General features: G+C 34.6%; 1 protein-coding gene across 1 annotated transcript; it reads left to right on the plus strand.

The window, feature by feature from the left end:
• Positions 1-357: 357 nt before the first annotated feature.
• LOC139861525 (probable pectate lyase 8) lies at positions 358-4,449 on the plus strand. Its single transcript, XM_071849948.1, has 7 exons — positions 358-496; positions 586-639; positions 761-832; positions 2,154-2,796; positions 2,891-2,994; positions 3,097-3,235; positions 3,827-4,449. Exons 1-7 carry the CDS (start codon positions 393-395, stop codon positions 4,046-4,048), a joined length of 1,338 nt encoding a protein of 445 aa, XP_071706049.1. The 5' UTR covers positions 358-392; the 3' UTR covers positions 4,049-4,449.
• Positions 4,450-15,816: the final 11,367 nt, after the last annotated feature.

Consider the following 15,816-nt stretch of genomic DNA (forward strand, 5'->3'; position numbering starts at 1 on the left):
TTAATACTGACAAGGCACATAAACAGAACCGTTAACTTCTTGCTAATGAGCGTTAACATGTTTTTAAAACAATATACAATTCCAATGCAGTATTAAGCAAGCGTCGGTGACTGAATATAAACTTAACCATGGTTAACGTTGTATTTTAACACGTCCAAATCAAACGGCCGTTAAGTTTTATTTTTTTGGGGGGGTTAAAAAAAATAAAATCTATAAATAAATTAGGCCGTTACGTTGGGGCTGGTGAATTGACACCCACTTCGTCTTCACCCTCTCTCTTTGTACACATATATATCGTTGCTCACCTTGCTCTAAAAATTCAGATCTAATCACACACTTTAAACCTCATTTCACACACACTCAGTCACATTTGAAGTTGTGTGTGTTAAACAATGGCTTTTTTTAAGCCATTAGTGTTTCAGTGTTCGTTATTTTTGTTAATTTCGTTGTTAATTGTCGTCGGAGCTTATCAGAACGACAATAACTCGAATTCTAGGTTTGATTTAGTTCTCAATTCTATATATTACACATTAGTCACATTGTTAATTATGTAATTGAAGTTTAACAAAATAAGGTATGAAACAGGGCTGTTGAACCCGAGCAGTTTCAAATGTTGAACATCTCATCAGTGGCAGACAGGTAAATATTTTAGTATTTTTCATAATTCACTGATAAAGTTACTTTTATATTTTTATAAAAGTGTGCATTCATTTCTGACAACCACCGTTTTAAGTTTTATTTTTGTACTTTTTTTATGCAGAGCAAAAAAGGCCGAAGCTTTGAATGAAAAGGCAGTTCAAGATCCTGAGGAGGTGGTTTCCATGGTTGAAATGTAATAATCTATCTCTATGTATATACACATACACATACATAATACATAAAACCGTTAAATTATGAGTGATAATAATACGTTATTCATACATTTGACGCTTTTAAGTTACATCATACGAAAAAATGAGCAATTCACCCGATACTAGGTCGTGTTCGGGGTGCTTGATTAACTAAGATTTTACATTTGATGAGAAATCAATGTGCTAGTTGATAAAAGGATATTCTCGCTTGCCCCAAAAAAAAAAAAAAAAAAGTTACATCATACGAAAAGACAAGTAAAAAGTACTACTCCGTAGTATTTAAAAAGTTTAGATAAAATTCGCCTAAAAAGGGCGGTTGACCCAGTTGCCCCAATATAGAACCGCCTTGGATATGTTGGGTACGAATCACATTGTTATGCCACTAAGTGGCATACATGCAATATCACACTATCCTAAATTACTGGATGGCCCAACTTTGTCTAGGAAATGCATCCATTATTTTATTTTATTGCATTTCTTTTCAGAAAAAAAAATATTGCCTTAAAGATTATGAAACTTGACCCATTTATAAGATTTTCATTACTAAGCAACCATCACAAGATGGTTTAGTGATTGACATTCTGATATCCTTACTAAAGTTCTTAAGTTCAAACTTCACTAGTTTACTAGAAAAAGAGTCAGCAATGGTTAAGGGGTAATCCGATTATATTAAATACATTTTGAGTAATAAAATACTCGTGTTCCTCGCATAAGTCAAACAGAGAAAACTATATGTGTTAACCTAGATTATGGCATTTTCCTTGCTCATTATGAATCTAGTTAGAGAAATTATTCAAGGTTTTTTACCAAAAAGATTTTTTTTTATTTTTTACCAATTCAGTTTTTCTCTTATTTTTTACCAAAAAGATTTTTTTTTTTTTTTTTTTAAGTCTTTTACTTTTATTAGTATAATTAACATGAATGAATCATGACTAATGAGAACCAATTAGACCATTTCTAAGGATACATGGAAAGTATGGTATTTAACAACTTATGGCAACTAACTTTTAACCACCCTATAATACTATTGCTAACCAATTTAGATATTTTATATCCATTTAGATTAGGCACACAACTGCACATGCACTTAACATCAAGAATAGTTATAAACAGTTATTTGCCAAGTTGGTCCTTTTCACAATCAACTTGATACAATGACACAACAAACTGTACTTTTTGGATCTTCTTAACTATAGTTAACATACACAAAAGGAAACATTAATTAACTAACCTAACAGAACTAACTACCTTCTAAACATCAATATTGTTAAATTAATCATTGATAATTCTGACAATGAACAGGAGCATGAGAAACAGCACAGAAAGAAGGAAACTGGGATACTTTTCATGTGGAACTGGTAATCCAATTGATGATTGTTGGAGGTGTGACCCAAACTGGCAAAAAAACCGTAAACGTCTTGCTGATTGTGGTATCGGTTTTGGCCGAAATGCTATTGGAGGGCGTGATGGACGATTTTATGTTGTTACTGATCCTGGTGACGATGATCCGGTTAACCCAAAACCAGGGACACTACGTCATGCTGTTATCCAAGATGAACCTCTTTGGATCGTGTTCAAACGTGATATGGTCATTCAATTGAAACAAGAACTATTGATGAACAGTTTTAAAACAATCGATGGTCGTGGAGTTAATGTCCACATTGCTAATGGAGCTTGCATAACAATGCAATTTGTTACTAATATTATCATTCATGGGTTACATGTTCATGATTGTAAGCCCACTGGGAATGCGTTAGTTAGAAGCTCGCCTTCACATTATGGTTTTAGGACAATGGCAGATGGCGATGCTATTTCTTTATTCGGGTCGAGTCATGTTTGGGTTGATCATAATTCTCTTTCTAACTGTGCGGATGGACTCGTTGATGCTATTATGGGCTCGACTGCAATCACCATCTCAAATAACTACTTCACTCACCACAACGAGGTCTGTAAATACATCAATATCCTTTTTTTCTTGCACAATTAGTTAAATTAAACAACGCGAGTAAGTTAACTAACAAAATCTTGCAATGAAACAGGTGATGTTGTTAGGCCATAGTGACTCGTACACGAAGGACAAGCAAATGCAAGTGACTATTGCATATAATCATTTTGGAGAAGGTCTTATGCAAAGAATGCCAAGGTATCAATTCACCAATTTTTGACTTCAATACACTTTTTAGGGGTTAAAATGTGCTTATATCTGTTTTAATAACTTAAATATATGGAAAACAAATATGTGCAGATGTAGACATGGATATTTTCATGTGGTGAACAATGACTACACACATTGGGAGATGTATGCAATTGGTGGAAGTGCAGACCCTACCATCAACAGCCAAGGAAACAGATACCTTGCTCCTGACGATCGTTTTTTGAAGGAGGTATAATAACACTCTCGAGTTTATTATTAATACTTCATCCGTTTCAAAATAAGTATTATCTAGGAATCTCTGTTGGATACAAGATAATTTTAATAAACGTCACTTATGGCCTTATATTTTGGGTAAGTCTGACTGAATTTATTTAAGAAATAAATGATTGGGAGTAATAAATTAGGATAAATTTGGAATTATGATATTTAGTAGTTAGTATTTGCAATTGAATAATTATTTTGGGATTATTATTATTTTGGGAGATTGTTTTCTAAAAAATAATTGTTCTATTATGATTTTCTTTTAATGTATGGGAATAAAAAGACGAAAATACCCTTAGATATTAAAAAATATGATGAACAGTAAAAGCATGTTTTCTAATGATATATTTATAATTATAAGAATTATTATTATTATTTATTTTTATTTTTTTTGGAAAAGCAAGATGAGGAAATTTATTAAAAGAAAATAAGGTACATAGAGAATAGTATATATGCATGTACAAACTGACTAAAAAAGTCAGTTTTTATTATTATTATTATTATATTTTTTTTATGGAAAGAGTAGTAATTAAAATGAAATTTAAATGGAAAATGACAGGTAACAAAGAGGGTGGATACAGCACCAGGACGGTGGGAAGGATGGAATTGGAGATCAGAAGGTGATCTGCTACTAAATGGTGCATATTTCACATCATCTGGTGCTGGTGCATCAACAAGTTATGCAAGGGCTTCAAGTTTAGGTGCAAAGTCATCTTCAATGGTTGGTACCATTACTTCAGGTGCTGGTGTTCTTGGTTGTCGTAGGGGCCGCCAATGCTAGCCATTCGTCACTCGTAAACAGTCATTATTTTGTTACTTTTTAAAAAAAAAAAAAAAAAAAAAATCAAATCACCTATATATAAATCATTTCATTTTTATACACTACTTATTTTAAAAAAAAAATACCTATTTGGTTTTTCTATCCGCTTTTTTTGTGCAACCTCGGCCAAGCTGTAACAAATTTGAAACTGCTGTTGCCAAGGAGCAGGTGCGTAGCGTTGTTCATCCTCATTCTATCGACCCATTATCCCCTTTTCCTGACCCAATCCAACCCGTTTTACTATCTTTTTAAATATTTATCTTTGTAATGTTAGTTTTTCTCATACAAGTTATAGTGTGAATGAATGTCAAATGAAAAGGGGAAAGCTATTTGTTATAAACATTGGTTGCAAGTTACAAGTACTACAGTCAAATCTTTTACACTTTTGTTTACTTTCTTGCCAATGGAAGCAAGAATCTTTTTGTTGCTCTTTTTTCTTTTTATTGTGTTGTGAATTGGTGACATGTGTTGAATTAGAAAAAAGATAAAAGTGAAGGAAGAAGCTCATAATTTTGGGATTTGTTTATTAAAAATACAAATTATGGGGTTTTTTATGATGATGATGATGATGATAGGTGTGGTGCCATCAAAAGTTAGTATTGTGATATTAGATTTACAAGACAGAGAGATAATTTTGTGTGTCAAACCTTTGCAATGATGTGGTTCCTTAAACATGATCAAACTCAAAGAATTCTTCGTACAAAAATAATTTAGAATCTTTGTATAATTGATACAAGGAAGATTTTATTGCGTCTCCATTTGGAGTAAAGAATAACAAAATTACGCCTAAAGATCAGGGCCGTCTAAACAATTTAGGAGCCCTGGGCGGGAAAAAAAGGGGCCCTTATACACTTGAATTTTTTTTATTACAGATAAAATGATTATACTAAAATTTATCAATACGAAAGAAGTATTCAAGAAACTCGTAACAAAATTGTTATTATCAAATATTTATTCGACAATATTTTATTTAATTTACTTGACTATTCGACAATTGTTTTATTATCAAATAAATATTAAAAATTTTGGGCCCTAGGCGGTTGCCTACGTTGCCTATGCCCGAAGACGCCTCTGCTAAAGATAATGTTCAAAAGGACGGCAAACAATTTCAATCACCTTAACGTGCTCGTCGTTATAATCAAAATCCATTTCACAACACGTTATATTGAAATAGTGCCAATGGCCAAAGATTTATAACGACTAATTGAACATATTTTTAAAGGCAAACACAACTAAGTTTACTTCAATGGCTCTTTGGTGACGCATTCACCATTTAAGTAGGTGATACAGTATTTTAACTATCTATGATATACCAATATTTTAACGATAGCAGTCTTTGAGGGTGAGTGAAGTGGTTGAACAGCCAGAGCCTCATATTAAGATGAGCCTCGCATGAAAATACATTCATAATTTGATAAGCAATTTGATTTGATTGTTAATTTAAAAAATATATAAAATAAGCCTAAATTTAAAAGGTGGTTCGATCGTAAAGAAAAATTGAGTTGACTTTATAAACAATTAACTACGTATTATTATAAATTTTTTGTAATTGAAGGTTTTTATAAACAATTAACTATGTATTACTATAAATTTTTTGTAATTGAAGGTTTCACCACTACTAGAAATATGAGAACAGAGGACGAACCTTTTGTGGCGCTCAGATATCGCCGCAAAAAGTGGCACTAAACGACAAAAATTTTTCCTTTTCACCAACAATTGGGTCTACCGAGCAATTGTGGTGAGATTTTTGTCAGGATATTGCCGCAAATAAATAAATTTATTTTCCTTTTTATTTTCTCTTCAATTACCTTTTGTCGAACGTTGAAAAAATTTAGACCTAGCCTTCGTGCGTCGCAAAAGACTTAAAAATGGCGAACCAGTATTTGCGACGTAATCCCGTCGCAAAAGGTTTTTGCGGCGATATAATTGGCTTTTGCGACGATTTATCTAGCCATAAAAAGGGTATTTTCTGTAGTGCACTAAAAACTTTTTGCTCTAAGACCTTTGGAAAATCAAACACAAATTTGATTTTATTTTACTGATTGTTAGTAAAAAAATGTTGTAAAAGCAAAAAAGTGAATCATTTATCGCAGTTTTATACAACTACATGATTTTATTGAAAACAGATACAACGATTCCCCTCATGTCATTTGAGTCATGAGATAAGGAGAGGTCATGAGTTCGATCCTTAGAGATGACATGATTTTCTTTAAAAACAATTGAACATCAATAATGGTGGTATATATTGACCATATAGGGAGGTTTTACCGGATTCGTTCACGGACCTCTACCCAGGAACACTGCCCGAATGGATGTGTTTCCGGATACCGTCGATCGGGTTCGGGTTTGCCCGAACATGTGTGTTACGTGCAAATGATGAGAGTCGTTAAATAAATGATGTACTGATGTCTAAAAATCGCAGTTCAAAAAAAAGTTGGGAGTTTAAGCCTCCTAGTACGCATGATGCCTATATATTCGTAAATCGAAAAATACAACAATAACATAGCAACATTACTCGATTATGTCGAAAGCAAAGTATGAATGAGATAAACATGTATCAAGTGATACTCATACTCATTCATAAATTACTTTCAGAATCTAGGGATAATATTTTTCGCTATCTTTTTTAGAGAACTGCCGAAAATTCAAACTAAAAAATAAAAAATTTCATTATCACAATTGAAGTAATGAGCCTCCCTAGTTCTCAATAGGCCACGAACTAGACCAGAATCATTCTCAACGAGTCCATAAGGAGTGATCCCATTCTGGACCAATAGGGAAATCCCAATTCATTGGGTCTTTCGATACAATCAAATAGAAAGCCCCAAGGGCGCCATATTCTAGGAGCCCAAACTATGTGATTGAATAAATCCTCCTCTATCTGTTGCCGGTCGAGGGCTCCTTCTCCTTCCCCCTCTTCAAACTCCGATTCGTCATTTTCATAGAAAAATCTCTGATCAAGGATAGAACACTCCCAATTCTCTGGCAAATACAGCCTTTTTCTTAAATGGGCCTCTTTAATCTTTTTAGGTTTATGCTCTACTCCGGGTAAAGATCCGCCCGATTTTGATTTGTACATATAGTACAAATGCTCCCATTAACACTTCTTTTTGTTATCAGAATTATTCCTACGTTTAATCATGTTGATTCACAAAATCCAAATTCCAAAAGATACCATTTAATTCGATTAACAAGTCAATTTAAGGTGGAGGTTAAGGAGTGGTGTGGTCGAGTGGTCAGATTAATTGGTAGTCATGTGAGGTGTGGACCCACACACATGTGACTCTATTTGTATGTAGGTCCTCATTCCCACGTAATAATATGGTAGGGGCCTATCCTTTTGGCTCCAAACTTTTTATTTCCACATTTTCATAGATTTAGTGAAGCAAACGCATTTTAATGCCTAATTCCTAATATCTACACATTTAATTTTATAACTTCACACAAATATTTCAGCTTTTAAATTTTAAATATCGTCCAGCAAGGGATAATAATTATAATTTATAACGATCTCTGTCTAGAATAATAATTAGATTTCATCAAAATCCGCCTACTGAAAATTTTACGTCTTGTTATTCGTTTTTGAGAGTCAACGTTAACTGAACAAGAAATAGTTGGGATGAGAAAAGTTCAACTTTTCAATCATCTCATTGCATAATTCGATTTTTATTTGGTCTTTTTTAAAAAAAAAACTACATTGAGCTCATATGGTAACCGTTAGAAATAGGGTACGAAACACATAATTTGAATTGGTTTCTGAATCGTATTACTCTTTCTCATTTAAGTATTTCAATCCTAAATAGTCTTAATATCACGAAATCTTAAATGTGATAAGAAAAGAACTTAATTTGTTGGGAGGTGATCCTGCCACATAACATTTCAATCCATCCACACCACTTTATATGAATTTCCAATAATACCCTTGAATTAAAACCAACCATGAATTTTACTCCTATTCCCGTACTAGACTGTTACCTAAAATATCTCCCTCTCACTTCTTATTCTTCTTCTTCACCTCTCCCAAGATTCCAAAACTAACACCCCCAAAAATACTAAATCATCGATTACTTCCAGTACCTGTAAATTACAAGACATGACCACCACCATTTAACTCGTTATCTCTGTACGAACCTAACTGGCCTAACTTCAACAGCGTATGACTACCGACGCTAAAACCCATCATGCCGGAAATTGGTTTCCGGCCACCTCCTATATTTTCTTGGACACATACCAGTGAACGAACCTACACCGTCGATGTCTAAGGGAGTGTTTACCAAATTGTTGTATTAAGTGTTGTTTTGATATTGCATCTCTTTGGAAGTATCTATCTTTTTACATTAAGTGAATAAGTACAAATGTTGTTTGACCATTTTACCTTCTACATCAATTGGTATTAAGCAATCATCTTCAGAATGACCATCTTACGACCTTACGAACATAAAGTTACGAAGTCGCAACAATTTCTAACTTGCGAACTTACAAACACGCTAGCGGTGGAACAAGGGTGGTGCGTGGATGCCCAAAAAATGGCCGCCATTTTTTTATATGGGTTGATCGAAATCTTGATCAGAATATTTTGGAGGTGGTGGTGCGTTGGAATTTGTGACCTAGATTGAAGAAAAAGAAGGGTTGTGGAGAAGGAGGAAATGGAAGAAGAGAAGAGAGAAAGAAAGTTTAATAAATCTGGATCAATAATGTTTATATAACGTCATTAGAGGATGTGGTATTTTTAGTATTTTAAATTATAGTTTAATTAAGGGTAATATAGGTACTTCTGATAAATTGGTGTGGATGGATTGAGAACTAGTGTGGCAGGATCAGTTCCCTTTATAGGTAAGAAGAAACCAAGTCACAATATAGTAGTATATAACACCAATGAGCTTGTAACATAGTTGTTGAACAGTTGTTCATCACATTTATCAAGTTGACAAATATTAAATGGAATATGGTTTGTTGCATTTGAACTATTGGAAAATATTGTTGGCTCAAATTCAAGGAAGCAAAGTCAAAATTAAAGGCAGGCTAAAAGGCATCGTGCATATGGCCAAGATTTATTAGGCATGCATACAAATGGTGAATTATATGGTATTATTTATAAGCTGCTTTCATACATAGTATTCACACTTGGAGAAAACAATATAAATAGATAGTTATGTAGTACGCAGAAGATCATCCAGAGAAAGGGATCAAGTGATCCAAGGGAGGATCAAAGTATCACGAATGTAGTAAACATAGTTGATCGATAATATCAACGGAGTGTATTTCTTTGTGAGGTCGAGAGTTTTATTCTTGTAAGGAGTGTAAAAGAGTGTACGGGAAACTTAGATTTTATACTAAAATCTAAGGGGCTTGAGTTTGGGTTTAACTCATAGTGTACTTTTTCTTGTACCGGATTCTTTTATATTATAAGAATAAAGGAGACTCTTGGGTTGGACGTAGACAGGGTTTGCCGAACCACGTTAAATCGTCGTGTTATCAGTTACTTTATTTGCTTTCTATTATTTCTCGCAAGTTTGTCTCAAACAAATTATATCCTCGCTTCCGCTGGGGTGGGTGCGTCAGGAAAATTGTCATAACAAGTGGTATCAGAGCGTATCCAGGTGTTTATCGGATAGTTTTTTGTTTGGAGATGGCGAGAAACGGCGGTATGCAATTTAAGGTGGAGGCGGATGACGATTGGTATATTATTGAACACATGGATGTGTTTAATGGTCTGGTTAATCAACTTGAATAAGTTGAGGTTTAAAGGAGGAAGAAGATAAGACCCTTATTCTTCTTGCCTCTCTTCCCAGTTCGCAGGATAAGAGACGAAGATTCAATGACCGTTTTGAGCATGGGTTTGCTATGGTTGGTCATGGAAGGGTAAGGTTTGCCGAGAAGAGATCTAGCGATAACAGTAGGTCTAGATCAGAAGACGGCGTGAAGGGTATCCAGTGCTTCAAATGTCATGAGTGGGGTGACTACAGACGGACTGTCCACTCTGGAGGAATGGTGAAGGTAAATCTGGGGGGTTCATCGGCTGCGGTAGCAGTTATTGTACAGGTGGGAGATGTTCTCACAATTTCCAAAAGTTCTACTTCTGCTCAAGATGAATGGATTTTAGATTCTGATTGTACGAGGCATGTGTGTTCCAAGTAAGCTTATTTTGATAAGCAAATGTGAAAGGACGCGGGATGCTGACTTTAGGTGATGATTCAACATGTGTTGAGGGTGTTTGCATGGTGAAAATAAAATTGTTTCACGGAGCTGCTTACGCTCTTGGTGGTGTGACGTACACACCAAGGATGTGCAAGAATCTAATTTTCTCATGCGTGTGGGATTCTCAAGGATACGCTTATTAGGCCGTAGGTGGAGTTATGAAAATCACACGTGGCGTGAAGGTCCTGAAGAGATAGAAGTATGAGGGTTTATATCGTCTGGTGGCGAGTACAAAATGTACTCGTGTCTCGAAGGTTTTGAAAGCGTGCACGCGAGAAACAGGTCGGGAACATGTTGGGACATGTTAGACCATGGTAGACGATGGTGAGAAGGAAAATCCTACTGTGGTAAGAGAGGTGATTCGAGACTCCTCTCCGGTGTCAACTAGGTAAGTTGACAGGGTTAGCTGCACATGATTATTGGCCGTTTTATTTGAATCAGGGTTCAGGACCGAGGTGGTTCAAGGTGTGTGTAGCGGGGATAAGGAGGCCAATGGTGGAAGTACTGGGTGATAGTATTTTCGGAGACGAAGATGATAAATGTTCGTCAAGGTGGAGATTGTTGAACAGTTGTTCAAATTTGATGTCTCACATTTATCAAGTTGACAAATATTAAATGGAATATGGTTTGTTGCATGTGAACTATTGAAAAATATTGTTGGCTCAAATTCAAGGAAGCAAAGTCAAAATTAAAGGTAGCCTAAAAGGCATCGTGCATATGGCCAAGATTTATTAGGCATGCATACAAATGGTGAATTATATGGTATTATTTATAAGCTGCTTTCATACATAGTATTCACACTTGGAGAAAACAATATAAATAGATAGTTATGTAGTACGCAGAAGATCATCCAGAGAAAGGGATCAAGTGATCCAAGGGAGGATCAAAGTATCACGAATGTAGTAAACATAGTTGATCGATAATATCAACAGAGTGTGTTTCTTTGTGAGGTCGAGAGTTTTATTCTTGTAAGGAGTGTAAAAGAGTGTACGGGAAGCTTAGATTTTATACTAAAATCTAAGGGGCTTGGGTTTGGGTTTAACTCATTGTGTACTTTTTCTTGTACCAGATTCTTTTATATTATAAGAATAAAGGAGACTCTTGGGGTGGACGTAGGCACGGTTTGCCGAACCACGTTAAATCGCCGTGTTATCAGTTACTTTATTTGCTTTCTATTATTTCTCGCACGTTTGTCTCAAACAAATTATATCCTCGCTTCCGCTGGGGTGGGTGCGTCAGGCAAATTGTCATAACAATAGTGGTACCAGTCATTGTCTCTTTGATACTTGGAGACTGTCATGTGTAAGACTCTGTGAAGATAGTCGCAGGTTCGAATCTCAGGTCTGTCAAATGGTTAGATTTTCAGTTGAGGTAATAGCCTAACATCATTCTTTCTCGAGCGGGCTGGTGGGCTGCCAAAGGCTAAACAAGGTCAGTATGTCCTTGCCGATCTACACATTTTGTGAAAAATATTATAGAGAATTTTTAATTTTCAATATGTGTGATATGTAAGTAAGACTGCCACAATGATTTTATAAATATATTTATTATAGCATTTAATTGTGAAAAGATGCAACCCTTCAGATTGACGAGAAAATACTGGTTGATAATTTGATAGGAAAAATTGTTTGGATGTGGCTTTCGATCATATGGGTATGGTAATTTGGGTCGGGATGCTGCCCCCTAGACCCCAAAACGTTCAATATAGAAGTATATGATAAAATTATAAGATACAATGTAATAACGTAAAATTTTAAAGTTATCATTATCCATTTATCATGTTATAATCTTTATGATTACCTAATTATATTATATATGTAATATGTAATTTTTATCATATTATCAAATTTAGGGTTGGTTCAAAAATGTGCAAAATGAGGTTCAATTAAATAGTGGGTATCATATGATATAACATTTGATAATTAAATTGAAAAAATGTGATTCAGTTGTTGTAAACTAGATTCTCTGTGTCAAGTCCTATGTACTCTCAAATCTAAACATCATAATTTGTATCATCATTCAGTTATTGTACATAGGATTGCATTTAACCAATAATGTTCACAAAATGTGTAACAAGGACAGTCAAAGATATAGGGGCTTAGGGCTTGGCAGACTTGTGTGTATAGGGTGAGTATCTTTCTCTGTATGCAATGTCTATGGTTGGATTTTGTTCTATTTTGGGCACAAGTACTTGTACAACCTTTACCCATTATAATCAAAGTTTGGTTCTTTGTATATTCTGCAGAAAAAGGCCCATTATATTTGTCTATGTTTGATCTTGTCTGATGTAGTCTTGTGAACTAACTATGCTAATGGGTCAATAATGTTCACATATAATTCCCTTCATTATATATGGAACTTTTATATCCAACTTCAGGATAATTTTCTGGATTAATAAATATGTTTGTTTGTGAAGAAATTACATATGCTCCTATCTTCATACTAAATCAAAGTTAGATGAATAAGTAACCTAATTGTAGTTGGAACTAAATCAAATTAACAAAGATAATTACTAAATAATTAATCTATAACAAATCTAAAGATTATCTCAAAGATACCATCCTCTAATAACTTTAACAACAAGATTAATTATTGACATTATTTCTTCTTTGTTTCGTTATATATATTGTAAAACAAATATCTATTTAACACACATACAACAGTCACACGGTTATATATATATATATATATATATATATATATATATATATATATATATATATATATATATATATATATATATATATATATATATAGTGAATGGATCTAGAGAGAACTGAGTGTGGGAAAGAAATCATAGAACTCACAGATTGAGCTGAATCTGCACATAGGTTGAGCTCAATATGCACATAGATTGAGTCAATCAGCACACAGATTAAGTCACTCTGCACATAGATTGATTCAATCTGTGCACACATATTCAATTTAGTTTATGAGTTCTCAGAGTTCTCTCTGGATCCTCGCCATATATATATATATATATATATATATATATATATATATATATATATATATATATATATATATATATATATATATATATATATAGTCAAAAGTTCAAACGAGAACCACAAAAAGGCGAGAACTACAAGAACTTTGGATTTATAAGGATTTTCACGTGTAACTAGATTGAATCACCCATAAATGTTGATGGAGAGTAAGAATAAATATAAAATAGTTTAAACTCATAGTTGAAAGTTAAACTCGATATATTCAAGTTGATGACCCTTCGGTTATGACAAAGGTTTTTACAACCTTTACCTCCAAAAGCATAATTTGCACAATCACAAGTGTTAACAAATATGACAAGGGTTTTTACAACCTTTACCTAAAAAAGCATAATTTGCACAATCTAACACCAACACCAACAACAAACCCAATCCTACATGTGTAGGGTATGGGGGAGGTGAGACGTAGACAATCCTTCCTCTCCCAACCGTATATTCAATTTCGGAATAGGGGTGGTGGTCAAGCCCAAAGCATCAACGGGTTTGTGTGATATAAAGTTATAGCTTTCCCCACTGTCAATAAGAATCACTGCTGGAAAATTGTTTAAGCGACCAACGACTTTCATAGTGTGTGGGTTAGGAGCAGAATCATTATTAGTACCATGTTGTTCCAGTGAAGTACATTCTCCGTCGACCGATAACTCATGAGAATCGGTTGTAGGAGTTGGGTAATCGTCAATATCCGAAAAATTTATTTCGTCAACCCCTAGTAGAAGAACACAGAGAGAACCTGATGCACATTTGTGTTGTGGAAAGTATAAGGAACCACAACGGAATCACAACCCCATACGTCGATAGTCCTCCCATTCCTGTTTTGTCAAGTGTTTGATCGGTGGTGAAGCAGAGGTGTAGGGTTCGTTTTGGGTATTGGACTGTGTGTGGGCCTGAGGGAAAATGGGCTTTGGAGAATTAGGCCCAGATGTCATGCATGTATCATAGCGTGAATAAGCAGAGTAATTGGGTTTAAATTAGGTTGCATAAGATGTCGTGGACTTACTTTTGGAGTATGAACGATCGGTGGTGACCGGAGGTGAAATAGCGACGGCGATTTTGACGAGAAAGCTCAATCGCTTGTTGTGAGGACGATGGATTCATAGCGCGTACCCAGTTTTTGACTTCTTTTTAAGTCCACGTAAGAACATTCCAATTGATTGTTCTTCAGATTGATTCGGAATCAGGGCTGAAAGAGCTTCAAATTCCTGGATGTAATCTTCAATATCACCATGTGTGATACAATGATCCTAGGGCTTCGTGAGCATTCCGGAATTTAGTTCCACTGAAACGAATCATGAGGTTGCTCCGAAATTCCATCCAATTGATGGTCGGTTGTTTGATTAATAGATTGGCGAACCAGCTGAGTGCCGTACCTTCCATACACATTTGTGAGAGGTGAATTTTGTGATTCATTGGAGTGTTGTGTATTTGGAAATAGAGTTGAGCGTTAGTTATCCAACCACGTGGATCGACTCCTTCAAACACAGGTAGTTTAACTTTTGGTAGAGAAAATAGGGAAATATCCATTGGATTTTCTCGAGTCAGGTGAGTGTTTCGATTATTATTTGAGGTGGAACTAGAAGGATTTTCGAACTGAGGAGGCACATAGTGTGGAGGTGGTGGTGAGAAGATGTGTTGTGTTCTGTGGTTATGCTTTGCTTTTGGATCCGATTATCAATCATTTGATCTAGGGCTTTGGGTAAATCAGTAAGCATTGCTTTTAATTCCTTCATTTGGTTTGAAAGAAGCTGTAATTCTCATCGTGAGCATCAACACGTGATTGTAATCGAGTGTTAGTTGCAGGTGGATCTGGATTCACCATTGTAGGATATGATGGGAAAGTTGGCAATGGAACCAATGATGGATGTAGAATATGGGTATGTTTGTCAATGAGCTTTTAGGAGCTTTTAGCTTTTAGATTTTAAGAAAAAGCTCCTATTTAATAAATAGCTTCGTTTGTTTAACATAAGTGGTAGCTTTTATTGAAGTTGAAAAGCTCCTAGAAGCTGTAAAGATGGAACGCTTCCTTGAGCAACGTTTAAGAATGAACAAGAGCTTTTGGTATTTACTTTACTCTAATACCCTTGATATTAAATATATTAATATAGAAATTCATGCACGTAAATCTAATAGAATTTGGCTCATCAAATTTTCAAATGTGGAGATATATAAGTTTTAGATACTACGTACATATCAATATTGATGTATAAATTTACATTGATATGTTAATTTAGCATTAAGTGTTTTTCTACTCGTATTCATTTTTGTCATTTTATTATTTTTTTACAGTTTCAGCTACTTTGGCAAACACCTAAATATTTAGGTGTTTGAACGCTAATACCACAAGCGTTTGTGGATTTGAAAGAGCTTTTTGTTTCTAAATTACCTAAATAGCCCATCGTCCCACGTTTTATGGATTATGGACACCTTGTATCTATTTTGATTTATGGTATGCTATTACAAAGTTTCTATAATGATATTTAAAATAATGATACTTAAGTATTTTTTCTAGTGTCCATTTTTGTCATT

Source organism: Rutidosis leptorrhynchoides, chromosome 8 (genome assembly GCF_046630445.1).
Source record: "Rutidosis leptorrhynchoides isolate AG116_Rl617_1_P2 chromosome 8, CSIRO_AGI_Rlap_v1, whole genome shotgun sequence".
NCBI classification, from domain to species: Eukaryota; Viridiplantae; Streptophyta; class Magnoliopsida; order Asterales; family Asteraceae; genus Rutidosis; species Rutidosis leptorrhynchoides.

Bases quoted from the DNA above. Each gene is read 5' to 3' on its own strand.
- LOC139861525 (XM_071849948.1), top strand. From the start codon at position 393: ATGGCTTTTTTTAAGCCATTAGTGTTTCAGTGTTCGTTATTTTTGTTA. The intron at 2,797-2,890 runs GTCTGTAAATAC...GCAATGAAACAG, and splicing joins ACTTCACTCACCACAACGAG to GTGATGTTGTTAGGCCATAG. The intron at 2,995-3,096 runs GTATCAATTCAC...AAATATGTGCAG, and splicing joins CTTATGCAAAGAATGCCAAG to ATGTAGACATGGATATTTTC.